Below are 17,808 nucleotides of genomic sequence, written 5' to 3' on the forward strand. Positions count from 1 at the left end.
CCACTGTTTCTGCCACCCCACAATTGGGATGCACCCATCTGTCTCACTTTTACCTAACATGTGTAAATAATAATTTAATCTGTTGTGCCGAATGCGTATCCTCGAGATAATGGTATCATCTCTTCTGGATCCATATTTTCTCCTTTCACTCCCCACTATATCCTGAATATTGTACAGATGTCTTCCTTTTAACTCCTTATTCCAGTTGTCTTGCCAGATATTTATAACAGCTTTTCTTACAATGCACTTAGCTTCAGCTTTGCTTAATGGAATCTCTATGTCGACTTCATCCTTTTTTAATTCCGTCTTTGCCAGTTTGTTCACTATCTCATTTCCCTCAACTCCAACATGAGCTGGTATCCATAAAAATTATATATTTTTGTCTAGTGGATTTATTCTGTACAAAATCTGTAATATATCATATAAGATATCTTGTCTAGCATCTGACATTCCACTCTTTAAGCTGCACAAAGCTGAGAATGAATCAGAGCATATGACTGTATCCTTAATATTAGATTCTTTCTACCCATATCATTGCTATAAATATTGCCATGAGTTCTGTTGTAAATACTGATATATCATTAGACAGCCTTTTTAACAGTACTGGTTCAATATGAGGTATATATATTGCTGCTGCTGTATAACCAGATTGAGGATTTTTAGACCCATCAGTAAATATCTGAACACTATTGTTATAGTTTTGATTCAAATAATTTACCACTGCTATCATTCATAGATACACACCTTTCCTTTTCATTCTTTATGATGTTTAATTGTTAGATCCACTAAAGGCATTTTGTACATCCAAGGGGGTACACTTGGTGTTATTACCGTATGATTCATGACTATACCATCTATTCCAATATCTTTGGCAACTTAACAGCATTCCATCCAAAACTATTAAAACTTGCATATTCATGCTCCAACTTTCTTTTACCACATCTTTTACTGGATGAGCATCTGCATGTCCCTTTACGGAGCACCCAATACGCCATTTTCAGCTTAATTCTCCTAATTCTAAAAGGCATTTCTGCCATTCAACCTGCAAAGCAGAGATTGGCGATTGTTCTAAATTGGCCCCACATGCTATTCTCAGTGCCTGTGATTGTACTCCTTTTTTACTTTTCTTTAGTATGGAAGGCTGCTGCTGAAACTGTTATACTATTCCACCATAATCAATAATTGGCCTTATCATTGCACATAAATTCCTCTTTAAAGATACAACGGATGAGGGAGGGATCATCATCACACTTAAAATTCCGTAGTGCGCTTCCTGGCGGCCTATCGCTTTCCTAGCTGCTATAACTACACCGCGTCCAGTTCACTCTTGCCCGGGAAGTTCCTGTTTTCCTCGGGGGGGGGGGAACACGTGTTTTAGACCAGATGTTATGTGAATCACGTTATGTTCTACGTCTAAGATCATAACCACACGGTTAACAAGGTTAAGAATACCCTATAACTTAAATGTAAATGCTGTTTTTCCCTCTATTTATCAGTACTACAATAGTGACGACTTTTTTATTGTTAATCGTGTAACGTTATTCACTCAGATTTTTTTTCCAAGTAACTTAACGTTAGTGCTCTGTTTTGGTGGCGTGCCTTGACAAACAATAATCACGTTTTTGCATTAACGTTTGCCAAAACCGATTTGCAGAAATCAAAACGAGGACTGACCAGGCAGAGGATTCTGCTTAGTCTTAAAGCCTTCCTCTAACGCAAATCAAGCATCCAAAAAGAAAGATTAATCCTCAATTTAGCATTTGTAATTCACATTATAGGCATATGAATGTGTTCCGTATGGCTTCGTATGCTTCTTTGATTACATAAAAATATGTATTAACTCCATCCACAACACACACTCCATTTAAATACAGTTTACTGTAATAACTATAACTTACACAATAAATTCGTGTATTTTATTTGTGTTTTAATTCAAATTTTACAAAGCGAACTGAACATGGCCTTCAAATGAAGCACTTGAAGTAAACTAGAAGATCGCTAAATCATTACATTCCTTAAATAGTCTTTCCAAAACACAACGTTACATTTTACGTTAAACATTTGTGTAATTTATTTAGGTTATTTTCTTCTTCTTTCTTCTTCTTCTTTATTGTTTATTGGCGGTTGGCAAACCAGCTTTTGGTACATTTCCGCCACCTACTGGGATGGAGTGTGAATACCTAGGGTGATGGAATGGAAAACTACTATCTAGTAATACACACACACACACAAAAAAAAAAAAAACCTTATTTGTGTAACCTTATTTGTGTAATATTCTGTTTATCAACCGTGTATCTCTCAAATATTTAAATAAAATAGTGTACACTTTTGGTTGTATCTGTGCACTCTGAAATAAATATTTTATTGCTAGCTGAACTTTCAGTTCCTTTAGATCTTCCACCAAGTTGAGCTCGTTCCTCATTATATGCTTGACATTGAACAAGCACATGCTCCACTGTTTCTGCCACCCCACAATGGATGCACCCATCTGTCTCACTTTTACCTAACATGTGTAAATAATAATTTAATCTGTTGTGCCCAATGCGTATCCTTGAGATAATCGTATCATCTCTTCTGGATCCATAATTTCTCCTTTCACTCCCCACTGTATCCTGAATATTGTACAGATGTCTTCCTTTTAACTCCTTATTCCAGTTGTCTTGCCAGATATTTATAACAGCTTTTCTTACAATGCACTTAGCTTCAGCTTTGCTTAATGGAATCTCTATGTCGACTTCATCCTTTTTTAATCCCGTCTTTGCCAGTTTGTCCACTATCTCATTTCCCTCAACTCCAACATGAGCTGGTATCCATAAAAATGATATATTTTTGTCTAGTGGATTTATTCTGTACAAAATCTGTAATATATCGTATAAGATATCTTGTCTAGCATCTGACATTCCACTCTTTAAGCTGCACAAAGCTGAGAATGAATCAGAGCATATGACTGTATCCTTAATATTAGATTCTTCTACCCATATCATTGCTATGAATATTGCCATGAGTTCTGTTGTAAATACTGTTATATTATTAGACAGCCTTTTAACAGTACTTTGTTCAATATGAGGTATATATATTGCTGCTGCTGTATAACCAGATTGAGGATTTTTAGACCCATCAGTAAATATCTGAACACTATTGTTATAGTTTTGATTCAAATAATTTTACCACTGCTATATTCATAGATACACACCTTTCCTTTTCATTCTTTATGATGTTTAATTGTAGATCCACTAAAGGTATTTTGTACATCCAAGGGGGTACACTTGGTGTTATTACCGTATGATTCATGACTATACCATCTATTCCAATATCTTTGGCAACTTTATCAGCATTCCATCCAAAACTATTAAAACTTGCATATTCATGCTCCCAACTTTCTTTTACCACATCTTTTGCTGGATGAGCATCTGCATGTCCCTTTACGGAGCACCAATACTCCATTTTCAGCTTAATTCTCCTAATTTCTAAAGGCATTTCTGCCATTTCAACCTGCAAAGCAGAGATTGGAGATGTTCTAAATGCCCCACATGCTATTCTCAGTGCCTGAGATTGTACTCCATATACTTTCTTTAGTGTGGAAGGTCCTGCTGAACTGTATACTATGCCACCATAATCAATAATTGGCCTTATCATTGCACAGTAAATTCTCTTTAAAGAATACCGAGTTGCCCCCCAATCTACTCCTGCAAGACACCTGAGAACATTAACTCCCTTTTTACATTTTTCAACCACTTTCTTGATGTGTGACGCAAAAGTAAAGTCTAGAATCCATCCAGATCCCAAGGAACCTAACTTCTGAGACCTGTTCTAATACCTTATCATATAACTTAAGTTTAGTACTTGGTAATTTCTTTTTCTTAGAAAAACATATTACTTTTGTTTTTTCAACAGACATTCTAAAGCTCCAGTTATTAGCCCATTTTTCCACTTCTATGATGGCTTTCTGCATACAGCTTTCCAGTCACATTTCTACCCCGTTTCCACAGTGCACCGTGTCAGAAAGACCATTTCAGGAACTAGGAACTAAGGTTCAATACACGTTTCCTAGAGGGACGTTTATTACTGTTACCTGCCAGTGAAGACCAGCTATCTGTCTGTGCTTATGCTGCTGCTATGTTCTCTGTAATGTGTTCATATAATACAAGTAAGTCCGAACAATATTGTATCCAATTATTATATGTTATGCATGCTATTGCAATTTCTGATGTTTATACTGTTCGCGGTGTCCTGTTTGATCGGTTATTTGCGGCCGCGATTTGCCGTGATTGTTTTGCTGAGTCATATATAATGTCAGCTATATGTAGCCGTCACGAACGCATTTACTTATACAAGCGGGCATTACTCAGTCCCTTATTGTGTTGTTGTTGACCATATTGTCACTTTGAGTACAGACATTTCTGTAAAATATATTTGGGTTATAAATGTATATTTGCTGATAAATACTAGTGGTGCTATGCCATTATATTATGTCAGTAGATGTTATAGGCAATTTAAACATTTGTTAATAGTGAGTAATTTGTAATCATTTCCTTTGTTTCTTTGTAGAACACATCTAATTTCATACCAGAGGCATATGCAGATGCATATGGAGTGAAATAAATGTCTCAATCTAAAGACTTCTCCTGCTCTCCTGATTCTCTGACCGGAATCTGGTCCATACTTGGCCGCCTCAACCAGTTGTAATTCAAATGTAGTAAGGTTTACTACATTAGTTTGGTCCTTCGAGCCGGATTGAGAGCAACATCAAACCAGTATGGACCCAACAGTAAGTGACACAGAGACAATGGAAAGACCTCGCCGCAGGACAAATCTTCCGCCTCACCTGGATGATTATGAGGTTGGCTACCAGCCCGCAGAGGACCATCCTCCTAAAGTTTCTACCCCCTGTCCCAGTCAACGTAGAAGCAGCTCGAGGAAAACGTCCCACAGCAGTACCAGCTCTCATTCCAGGACCAGTAGGCGTTCCATTACCTCCACTGGCGTTTATCTTCCACCAGAACTCTCTAATGTCCAGACTGCTGTTTTGGAGGAGAAGATTAAGCAGAGACAGTTTGACAGTCTCCGGCAGCAGGTACAGGAGGACTCACTCGCTGACATGGAATATCAGCGGCTGCAGACACAAGCAAAGGAAGCTCAGCGCATTCAGGAAGAGGCTCTCGCAGCTAAGGAGGCTTTGTCCAAGCATCTAGAGAGACAGCGCAAGCTGCAACAAGCAGAGACCGAACTCGAGGTAGCAAAGCTTGTATCTACCATGCTTATTAAAGACTCTTGTTCAGCAACTCCTGTGCCTCCAGGCTCACCAGCCAGCCCTTTGCCTCCACCTCATCCCAGTCAGAGTAGTCCAGCCATGAGTCCACAGTCTCACTTGTTGTCTCAGCAGCCCTTTACTCAGTCACCAGCCGTGACATCATCTGTACAGCCTTCCTCAGGTGATCAGATAATGCTGGAAGACACATCACAGCTGTCACTCAGGCCACAGGCGCTGACATTACCTACCACTGAATCCGTGAGTGTTTCTTTTCCTAAAGCACTCCACTTGCCACAAGCAGTTTCGTCACCAGTCTCTAAAGTATCTCAGGCTGCCGCTATAACTGCGCCATTACACACAGTGATGTCAGCATCATATGTGGTACCTCAGCCCTCCTCATTAGCCACAGTTAAGTCCACTGCTGCGCACTACATGAATATGAGCATGCCGTCTGTGCCACAGCTGTCTACAAGTCCATATGTGATACATCAATCATTGAACCCTCCAGTGAGCACACATGCATATAATCTGCAACCTCAAGTTACTAGCCAGCAGGCATCAGCTATGCCACCTAATGCTAGCTTTGCTCAGCCACCCTCATTCCTGCACCTTCCCCACACACATTCTGCATACCCTGGTACAGAGCTACTATATGCCTCAGCTTATGGCATCCCACAACCTAAGCTACCAGTGTTTGAAAGTGGTAATGAGAGTGACTTTGCACTGTTAAAATTGGCTTTGGACAATTTGTTAAGTAATCACAGCTATCTCAGTGAGCAGTACAAATACCACGTCCTGTTAAGCCATTTGAAACTTCCCAGTGCTCAGCAGCTAGCTAAAGCCTACATGTATCATTCGCATCCATACTCCGCTGCGCTGCAGGCACTTCAGGATAAGTATGGGCAGCCAAGACAACTTGTGCAGTCAGAGCTGGGTGCCATTATGAACAGTCCACCACTTAGACTGGGCGATGCTAATGCCTTTGACTCCTTTGCCTTGTCAGTGCAATCATTGGTAGGCATGTTGAGGACTCTCGAAGGTCAGAATGGTTTCGAGCTCATGTGTGGCTCTCATGTGGATCGTCTGCTCAGCAAGTTGCCACCTGCCTATCGTGATAGCTTTGTTGAATACTGTCTGAGTAAGGGTATTCTCCAGACAGGCACAGACAAAACCTATACACTCCCCGATCTGGCTTCGTTGTTAGAGATTAAGTCCCAGGCGAAACGCATTTCCAACCGAGCTGCAGCCTTGTTTCAGAGCGACTCACCCAAGTCCTATGGTAAACCTACAACATCTACTCGTCCAAAGGAGCGATTTACACCGGTTCTGTTGACCAGTGAGAGGGGCACGAAAGGTCCTGATACTGCAGCACAGAAATCTAGCTCAAAGCCGAAGCCCAGGCCATATTGTCCTCATTGTGATAGCAGGGATCATTACCTCAATGCCTGTGACCAGTTTAAGAAACTAACTACAGCTCAAATCATCACTTGGATTAAAGAGGGAAAACGTTGCTGGAGGTGTGGCCGAACTCATGCAGTGGAGGTCTGCAACCTCAAGCGTACATGTGGTGTTTGTAAAGAGTTACATCTTACAGTTCTGCATGATTCTGTTGATGATACTTCCAGAGCTGTACTCATGGTCAGTTTGCCACCGACCAGGATTTACCTTGATCGTCCTAACCATTCACCCAAGGTCATGCTGAAAGTGGTTAAAGTCCTTCTACACAATGGTCAGCAAACCATGGAAACTCACGCAGTTCTTGATGACGGGTCAGAGAGAACATTAGTGCTTCAGCCAGTAGTGCAGCAGCTTAAATTATCTGGTACCCCTGAATTGCTCCCCTTGCAGACAATTCACCAGTGTCACACTGAACTTGCAGGGTCATCTGTATCTTTTGAGGTGTCTTCATTATCCAAGCCTAAGAGGAAGTTTGCTATACACAATGCATTCACTGCTATGGGTCTGTGTCTAGCAGAACACAACTACCCAGTGGCTGCCCTCCAGAAGGCCTATCGACATCTGCAGGACCTGCCACTGCCTCCTATGGACAGAGTGAAACCACTGCTTCTTATTGGGTCTGACATGCCGCATCTCCTGACACCTGTTCAGCCCATATGCAAAGGCCCAGTAGGGGGACCCATTGCTGTTCATACACAACTTGGATGGTCTCTCCAAGGCCCGATGAGTCCCATGCAGCCTTCAAGGGGAAATCAGCAGTGCCTCCACATTATGACAGTTCCAACCCGTGATGACCTGATTCATCATGTGGAAAGACTCTGGTAAGTTGACACCATCCCATACAATACTAAGATGATTACCAGGTCCAAACAGGACAAAGAGGCTTATACCTTGCTTCAAAATGCCACTATCAGAGTGACGGTGGACCATGTGCAACAATATGCTACCCCATTGCTGAGAAAAACCCCTCTGAGCTTACTCCACACAGATAAAACGACGGTTCTCCCCAGTTTACACCGCACAGAGCGCAGACTGACACGCGATCCAGAGAAGGCTAAAGTTTACTGCAGTGAGATCCGTAAGTTGGAGTCAGCTGGTTATGTGGCTAAGATAAGTGCAAAGGAAGCGGCCCAAAGTACAGAGTCTTGGTTCATTCCGCACCACATGGTGCAACACAATGGTAAAGACAGAATTGTTTTCAACTGCTCATTCCAACATCAAGGACAGTCTTTGAATGATCAGCTGCTGCCAGGGCCAACTTTGGGACCATCCTTACTAGGTGTGCTCCTGAGATTCTGCCAGCACACTGTTGCTATCAGTGGGGACATCAAAGGTATGTTCCACCAAGTCCGCTTGCTGCCTGGGGACAAATCAATACTGCGTTTCCTTTGGAGAGACATGTACAGGGAAGCAGAACCTGAGATATATGAGTGGCAAGTGCTTCCATTTGGCACTACATGCAGCCCCTGTTGTGCCATCCATGCCCTTCAACAACATGTCCAGGGGCACAAAGATGATATGGCTGACTTAGTTGATATTGTGGAACATTCATTCTATGTCGACAACTGCCTTCACTGTGTACAAACGACAAGTGAGGCTAAAGTGATAGTGGATGGGCTGTGCCAGATCCTTTCCGAAGGGGGCTTCAAGATTAGACAGTGGGCATGCACTGTGCCATCTGTAACCTAACACCTACCTCCAGAGGCCAGGTCTGAAAATAGTGAGCGCTGGTTAACACAAAGCAGTACGGACCTTCAGGAACTCACTCTTGGTCTGCGGTGGGATTGCATCAATGACACTCTGGGGTACAACTTGCGTTCTGTGGAGACTGCTGAACCTACCATGAGGAATATATATAAAACTTTGGCGAGTCAGTATGACCCTTTAGGGTTCATTATTCCGTTCACAACCAGGGCCAAAGTTATTATTCAAGATATCTGGAAGCACAATCTTGGTTGGGACGAACCCATAGAGCCGTTACATTTGAGAGAAAGTTGGCTCACCTGGGTAGGAGAGCTCCCAACACTTACCAAGCTGCAGTTTCCTCGAGCATACACCACAGCCTCTGACAACCCCTTGGCCATCCGAGAACTTCATGTCTTTAGTGGTGCATCAGAAAGGGCCTACGGTTCAGTAGCATACCTACACACCACAGATGATCAAAGACTGGTTATTCTTACCTTTGTCTTGGCCAGGTCTAGAGTAGCACCTCGCAAATGCCTGTCAATACCTCGTTTGGAGCTGTGTGCTGCCCTTACCGGCGCCCAGTTGGGCAAGGTGATCCAAACTGAGTTGACCATACCTGTCAACAAAGTCACTTTCTGGTCTGATTCTACCACTGTGTTGTACTGGTTGACATCTGAATCATGCCGCTACAAAGTGTTTGTAGGGACACGTGTGGCAGAGATACAGACTTTAACAGAGATGTCTGAATGGAGGTATGTGGATTCAAGTCACAACCCAGCCGACCACATCACACGAGGTCTAAGACTGACCGAATTAACAGGCCCTCATCAGTGGAGCTCAGGTCCAGCCTTCCTGAACCAGTCACCTGACCAATGGCCGTCAATGCCCAAAACTGAAGGAGAGCCTGACTGCAATGAATTAAAGAAATCTGCCTTTATTGGAGCTGCTTCATTGCTTAGACGTTCTCTTCCAGATTCAAGCCAATTCCACACATGGCAAGAGCTCGTCCAGGCCACTGTTAGATCCCTGCATGGGGCGGCTACCACCGACACTGACCATTCACCAGAGGCTTCTGAATATATTGAAGCTGAAAAGCTACTTCTGGCACAGGCTCAAATGGACTCCTTTCCTACTGAGGTTAGACATTTAAAGGTCGGACACCCTGTTCCTCAAACCAGTCGCTTAGGCTCACTTGCCCCTGAATATGATAATGCAACTGGTCTCATTAGAGTGGGCGGACGGCTACGGCGTGCTAGTGACCTCGACCCAGAGGCCATACACCCAATTGTATTAGACCCTAGCCATCCTATCACCAAGCTCTTAATTAAGGAGCCGATCAACGACTCCTTCACCCTGGCTCAGAAAGGGTTCTGTCAGAACTGCGCCGCCAGTATTGGATACTTCGAGGCCGAGAAGCAGTTCGTAAACATCAGCACAGCTGTCGAGACTGTCAGTTCTGGCGCGCCAAACCTCAAACCCCACGTCTGGCAGATCTACCCCCCTGCCGATTAAATCTGTATAAGCCACCTTTCTATTCTACTGGCGTTGACTGCTTTGGCCCAGTCAAAATTGGGCGCCGTCAAGAGAAAAGGTGGGGGATTATTTACAAATGCTTAACGACACGTTGTGTGCACCTGGATCTGTTGGAGCATATGGACAGTGACGCTTTTCTGCTCTCCCTGCGCCGCTTCATAGCCCGACGCGGCAAGCCTATGGAGCTGTTGTGCGACAATGGCACCAACTTCATTGGAGGTGATCGGGAGTTATGGGAATCCTTTGAAGCCATGTCACCAAAGCTACAGGAACAGCTGGCGGAGCAGAAAATTTGGTTTCGCCATAACCCCCCAAATGCTCCTCACTTTGGGGGAATCTGGGAGCGCGAGATAAAATCAGTTAAGGCAGCACTCCGTGTGGTCCTCAGAGAGCAGTCGGTGCCGGAACCAGTACTGCAGACCCTTATGGTAGAAGTTGAAAGCATCCTAAACTCCAAGCCACTTGGCTACGTATCCTCTGATATTGCGGATGTGGACCCTGTGACTCCAAATCTACTACTTATGGGTCGTCGAGATGCCTCGCTACCTCAGGTCTTGTATGACTCTAACAACCTGCTTGGAAAACGAAGGTGGAGACATAGCCAGGTGCTGGCTGATTGTTTCTGGGCTGCCTTTATTCGCCGATACCTCCCAGACATGCAGGGACGTCAAAAGTGGACGACCGAGGGCAGGGAACTGACAGTAGGGCAAGTAGTACTTGTTGCAGATCCACAACTACCACGCTCACTCTGGCCTGTAGGAACCATAACAGAGACCTTACCTGGGGCTGATGGTAGAATTCGTATCGTCAGAGTCCAGGTTAAAGACAAAACTTACACTCGTCCGGTTGTGCGATTAATCCCTCTTCCTCATCTTGAGGATAATGACACAAGCACCCCTGATAGACTTTCTTAGAGTGTTCAATTATCTTGCCAGATAATTGGGGCGGCTGTGTCAGAAAGACCATTTCAGGAACTAGGAACTAAAGTTCAATACACGTTTCCTAGAGGGACGTTTATTACTGTTACCTGCCAGTGAAGACCAGCTATCTGTCTGTGTTTATGCTGCTGCTATGTTTTCTGTTATGTGTTCATATAATACAAGTAAGTCCGAACAATATTGTATCCAATTATTATATGTTATGCATGCTATTGCTATTTCTGATGTTTATACTGTTCGCGGTGTCCTGTTTGATCGGTTATTTGCGGCCGCGATTTGCCGCGATTGTTTTGCTGAGTCATATATAATGTCAGCTATATGTAGCCGTCACGAACGCATTTACTTATACAAGCGGGCATTACTCAGTCCCTTATTGTGTTGTTGTTGACCATATTGTCACTTTGAGTACAGACATTTCTGTAAAATATATTTGGGTTATAAATGTATATTTGCTGATAAATACTAGTGGTGCTATGCCATTATATTATGTCAGTAGATGTTATAGGCAATTTAAACATTTGTTAATAGTGAGTAATTTGTAATCATTTCCTTTGTTTCTTTGTAGAACACATCTAAATTCATACCAGAGGCATATGCAGATGCATATGGAGTAAAATAAATGTCTCAATCTAAAGACTTCTCCTGCTCTCCTGATTCTCTGACCGGAATCTGGTCCATACTTGGCCGCCTCAACCAGTTGTAATTCAAATGTAGTAAGGTTTACTACACACCGTCATCTGCATACAGGGATTTTCCAATACCTTGTCCAACTTTGGAAAATATATCATTAATCATGATATTAAAGAGTACTGGACTACACACACTTCCTTGTGGTGTACCATTATCAATTGAAAAAATCCTAGAATAACTTGCCCCAACACTAACTTGAATAGTCCTATTTAGCAGAAAATCCATTATCCAATTATACATTTTTCCTTTAATGCCCATCTTTTCTAATTTAATTAAAAGTCCCTCTCTCCATAACACGTAAGCCTTTTCAACATCAAAAAATACTCCAACTAATACTTCTTTATTTACCATTGCCTTTCTGATTTCAGATTCTTAACATATAACTGAATCCATAGTATTTCGTCCTTTTCTAAATCCGCTTTGATATGAGCACAGAAGATTTTCCTTTTCTATAACATAATTTAATCTGCCTATTACCATTCTTTCCATTAATTTACACATATTTGATGTTAATGCAATCGGTCTATAACTAGATGCTAACGAATGATTCTTCCCAGGTTTTGCAATTGGAATGATTACACCATGTTTCCATGAAGAGGGAAGTTTACCTATTTCCCATATCTTATAGAAAAGTAGTAAGATAAAATTCAGAGACACATCTGAAAGATGTTTTATCATTTCATAACATATATCGTCCTTCCCTGGAGATGTATGCCTGACCCCTTGTAGTACCCGTTTCAACTCATAGATGGTAAACCCTTCATCCATTACATCACCCTCAAGCACTCTTTGAACCATTGTATTGGGATTTTCACTCATGATTTGCTCTCTATGCGTTCTCATATCATCTGATATGTTACTATCACTGTGAACCTTTACAAAAGCTTCTACTAACTCCTCTGCCTTTTCTTCATTAGATGTAAAATATTTATCATCTTTGATTAACGTTGGGACACCTTTATGCAGTTGAATCCCTCCCATCTTTCTTATCATATTCCACATTTCACTTATATCTGTACTCTCACCTATTTCATCACAAAAAGTCCTCCAATACTTCCTTTTATTCACCCTTATTACTCTTCTTACATCTGCCTGGGCTCTCTTATATGCTATTAAGTCATCAAATAAATATGTTTTTTTCACTTTTCTTAACGCTTTGTTTCTCATTTTAATTACTTCACTACATTCGTCTGTCCACCAAGGTACTGCCTTTTTTACCCTAATACCTTTATTTTTTCCTATTACCTCATTAGCTGTATTACAAAGAATATTATTTATTTCCTTATTCAGTTCCTCTATGTCTCCTAAATTTACTTTCATACCTGCCATTTTACTTTCACATATTTCTTTGAACTCTTCCCAATTTGCTTTTTTAAATCTCCACCTTTGAATGTTCTCTTCAAGACATTCCTCTACTTCCATCCCAATACTACATTTAATAGGATAATGGTCACTACCCATACTACTTTGCTCACATACTTCCCATTTACATTTTCTTGCTAATCCACTAGATACAATTGTTAGATCTAATACTGAATGCCTTCCTCTGACTACATCCATCCTTGTAACACTACCATCATTCAGACATACAAGATCATTTTCATCTAAAATTTCTTCCACCACATTCCCATTTGGATCATTATTTGTGCTTCCCCATAAGGTACTATGTGCATTAAAGTCACCACACCACACTACCCTACAGTTCCCATCACCTCCTATATCTTTGTACAACTCTTTATTTAGACTTTTACATGGATTGTAGAAATTAATTATCCTAATATTTTGACTTTCAGCTTTCACTTCTACCACCACTGCCTCAAGTTCTTCAATAACATTTACCTCCCGAAAGGCCACATCTTGCTTTATAAAAGTTATCACACCTCCACCAGTTCCTTTATTTCTATCTTTACGCACAACAGAATATCCCTGAACCACAAAACTCAAGTTAGGTTTTAACCATGTCTCCTGTACACATATTATATGAGGTTTTACATTAAAATCATCAACATGTTTTTTAAATTCCTGTCCATTAGATATAAGGCTTCTTGCATTCCACTGCAAGACAATCACTACCATTAAGCCCCTCCATGCTCTGTCTGTGTGTTATTGGTACGCACATTTAATTTCTCATTTACCTGTTCTACCGTTACCCCATCAATACTTAGATATTTGTCTGCTGCTCTAATTATGATTTTAATTCTCTCAGTCCTACTTTCTGTCTGAGCCGAACAATTCACTACTTCAGCAATGAAAGTGAGAAAAGCCAGCCTGTCTTCAATTAACACACATTCCTTCTGCTTTCCCACTTTTGTATTCTCTTCCCTTATCTTTGGCAGAACTGCTATCTTTTCAACTGCTTTTTCTGTATCCTTAACTCGTTTAATAGCCTCTGCATATGTTATTCCTTCCACTACCTTGACATTCTGTACCATAGCAGCACTTTTCCTCACTTGACATCCTCCATATCCTGCACTGTGATCTCCCCCACAATTACAGCACTTAGGTTTTACACCTTCTTCACATCCCCCATATTCATGTTCTCCCCCACATCTCGCACAACGTTGCTTACCTCGACACACCGCAGCCACATGCCCATACTTCTGGCACTTAAAACATCTCAACGGAGGAGGAATAAACAGTCTTACCACATAACTCATTGCTCCAAGGAATACTCTACTTGGCATTTTCTCCTCATCAAAACGTAGCATTACCGAAAGGCTATCCAGTCTCTCTTTATTCCGAGTGTATTTCAGCCTCCTAGCTTCTAAAACCGTTGCTCCTGAGATGTTTCTCTTTATTACATCCGCTGAAATATCGATGGGAATACCTGAGATTACTCCTCGTATCCATTTCTTTCCTTCCACGACACTGCACGTCACTTTTTGCCCAACTAATGTTTTAATCCCCACAGCAGCCTTCTGTTGCTTACTATCTTTACAAAAAACAATCATTTTTCCATCTCGCAAAATTTTAGCACCTTCAATTATACCGATCATTTCTTTCAATGCCTTGGTAAGTTTCAATGGATTCATTTGATTTACTGCCTCAGAACTAAATTTCACCAATACCTTGTACTCCTCCTTACTTCTTCTACTTTGACTATCTTCTCCCTCGCTTTCAGTGCCTGACGTTTGGCTCCAATCTTTCGTCCTTTTCCTCTTTTCCACTACAGTCCATTTTCTATTTACTTTATTTCTCCCGCCATCAATCTCTTCCTCCATGTCTTTTTACTATATTCTCCCTAACCATGGATGTCAGCTAAATTCCTTCAACTGGAGTTCAGCTGGGGATTCGTGCTTCCCGCAAGACTGGCATGACGGACGTGTCTTTGACCAGTTGGGGAACTGTTTGTCAAGGACGCCCAGCTCACGGAGCATGGACGGCGACACAACGCGGCTGGCATATAAACAGGTTGGAATTGCTGGCAGTTTTTATAGCTCTCCAGTATTTCTTGAATCTGCTGATCGGCCGTCATGTACTACTCAGGTCAGACAACATGGCGGTTGTGTCGTATCTGAATCAGCAAGGAGCGATTATGCTCTCACCCCCTGTGCAGGCTGGCGATGATAATTCTTCTTTGGTCTCAGAACAGATTTCTGTCGATCCGAGTGGTTCATGTCCCCGGGCACTTGAACTTCGGAATGGATTTGTTCTCAGGACAGAGCCTGGAGCAAGGGGAATGGAGGTTGCACCCCCAAATTGACAGTGTGGAGCCACACAACGGATGTTTGCGGATCTGCTCAATCTGTAGCGGGCTCTCCGTGGAGATTCCCCTCAGACAGGACTTACTATCGCAAGCACGAGGGATGACTTGGCACCCAAGGCCAGATCTATGGAAGCTTTGGGCGTGGCCTCTGAGCGGAGTGAGTTAATATGTCCCGGTTTTTCAGTTGGAACCACCGAGACTATAATGAATTGTAGGGCAGTTTCTACGAGACGCTTTATGCTTTCGAATGGAAACTGTTTACTGCCTGATGTGGAATTCATAATTTAGATCCAGTTTACTGCCCCGTGGCTTCAGTACTGGAGTTTCTTCAAGACTGTTTTTCTGATGAAGTAACACCAGCCTCTCTTGAAGTTTACGTGGCAGCCATTTCAGCTAACCACGTATATATAGATGGTACTTCAGTGGGCCATCATCCGCTGGTCTGTTGCTTATACAGGGTTTGCGACGGCTAAGGCCTTTCCCGCCCTGCACGAGTTCCTTCATGGAATTTATTCATTGTGTTGCAAGGTCTATCAGAACATCCGTTTGAGCCCTTGAAAAATAAATAAATAAATAATCCTACTTTAAAGACAGTTCTTCTTGTGGCTTTATCCTCCCTCATGAGAGTTGGGGATTTGCAGGCTCTTCTGTTTGGCCCTCGTGCATGGACTTTTCACCAGGGTTTGTGGAAGTACTGCTGCAACCGAGACCTAATTATGTCCCTAAGGTCGCCTCGAACCCCTTTCACTTTAACAAGTGGTCTTGGAAGCTTTACTCCCTGCTGAGGCGGGGTTAGGAGATCTGAGTCTTTTCCCTGTCAGAGTGCTGAAGACTTATGTTGATCGAACAGCTCCATGGCGTGAGTCCGACCAGCTGTTGTCTGTTAGGACACACAAAATAGAGGCTGTGCTGTCACAAAGCAGCGCATGTCCCATTGGTTGGTGGAGACTATATCTTTAGCCTATGAGGCGCGCGGACTCGCTTCGCCCTTAGAAATTGGAGCTCATTCCACGAGAGCAGTGGTTTCATCGAAATCATTTCTCAGTGGATCTTCTATATATGATGTCTGTGCTGCGGCAGGATGGTCCTCTCCGAGCACTTTTTTCAAGTTTTAAAGTCTGGGATGTGAGGATGGCTCCTGGCTCCCGAGTTCTATCCGATTGAGCAGATGCTTTCCTTGGATCCCAACTATCAGGTACGTCAGGCGTTATGGTATAGGGTTCCCATACGGTGACGTCACCGCAGCATCGAAGTGACCTATGAAAGGGAACATCTCGGTTACGTATGTAACCACGGTTCCCTGAATAGGGAACGGGATGCTGCGGTCCCGGCCGTTCCGTACCTTGATAGCATTCTTCAGTTCATGAAATCTGAGCGAAATAGCGCGCGGCACTCAGGTATACCATGCGTACGCATGCGTAAGGCGGTGCCAAGCGCTATTTGGCCAATAAAATTGGCGGGATGGTATAGGGCTTCAGACATTCGTCACACTGAAAGGTGTTCCCATACGGTGACGTCACCGCAGCATCTCGTTCCCTATTCAGGGAACCGTGGTTACATGCGTAACCGAGATGTTTTCTGTTCCCATACGGTGACGTCACCGCAGCATCTCGTTCCCTATTCAGGGAACCGTGGTTACATACGTAACGAGTTGGATTTTTTTACAGTGGTAGTTACATTTGTTACCCCTAATCCTATTCCATTATCATTTATAGCACAATTGTTTATACACTTATTTATTTGCAAAGGTTTTACATAATTTTTTTTTTAATTTTTTTTTTTGACTGTGTTGTTGTCTCTGTGTACTGGAAGCTTATGTCACTTAAAACAAATTCCTTGTTTGCGCAAGCATACTCGGCAATAAAGCTCTTTCTGATTTCTGCAAAAACACGGGTTAAAAAAAACAGGCTAAATTTGACTGTCACAAGTTAGAGTGTGTACAACATCTCATACTGTTTACTGGAGACCGAATAGTGAAGTGTCCCTTAAATAAAGTACTGTTACTTTAGTTACTATACTGTCTCTCTCCAGTGCTAGGATCCATTTTAAAGCAGTCACCTGTGCTCCTTTATCCTGAGATTCTGACTGATGTGTCATCAGTTTTGCTACTGAATGCATGCTTATGGATAATTGTGTTATTTGAGTTTACACTGTGACACTAGAGTTAATTATTTGATGTGTTTGTGTTTTATGAATGAGAACATAAAATATCTTTAAAATGAGGCCAACTTTGGAGAAATCATTAAAAGAAAATTGCAATGTGTGTATTTATGCATTCCAGTGTTTTTGAATTGGTTGTTCCTGGTTGTTGTTGTACAAGTTATAAGCACTTCTAAATAACATTGTAAGTTTATTGATTAGCTTTATTGCAGTGTAATTTTAATTTTACACGTCATATTTCAACATTCTGAAGATTATGAAATATTCGGGGATTTGTAGGTGCTAAAATTTTATAACATACATGTTTTTTTTCTTTGTTTTTGCTCAAAACAACACAAAAAACAATAATCTATAACACTTAAGACATTCGACAAAATCACACACAA

General features: G+C 42.1%; 1 protein-coding gene and 1 pseudogene across 2 annotated transcripts; one reads left to right on the forward strand and one right to left on the reverse strand.

Moving 5' to 3' along the window:
- LOC122145497 overlaps positions 1-17,808 on the reverse strand; it is a 643,912-nt pseudogene that overhangs the window by 255,895 nt on the left and 370,209 nt on the right.
- On the forward strand, positions 4,007-11,500 carry LOC122134081. 2 transcript variants are annotated; one of them, XR_006160373.1, is made up of 2 exons: positions 4,007-11,030; positions 11,432-11,500. XR_006160373.1 is itself a non-coding variant. In XM_042759282.1 (2 exons), exon 2 carries the CDS (start codon positions 4,757-4,759, stop codon positions 7,532-7,534), a length of 2,778 nt encoding a protein of 925 aa, XP_042615216.1. In that variant the 5' UTR covers positions 4,021-4,147; positions 4,549-4,756; the 3' UTR covers positions 7,535-11,500. The 2 variants fall into 2 exon arrangements, 1 of the variants encoding a protein (XP_042615216.1); XM_042759282.1 differs by having other exon boundaries at positions 4,021-4,147; positions 4,549-11,500.

This window comes from Cyprinus carpio, chromosome A7 (assembly GCF_018340385.1).
Source record: "Cyprinus carpio isolate SPL01 chromosome A7, ASM1834038v1, whole genome shotgun sequence".
NCBI classification, from domain to species: domain Eukaryota; kingdom Metazoa; phylum Chordata; class Actinopteri; order Cypriniformes; family Cyprinidae; genus Cyprinus; species Cyprinus carpio.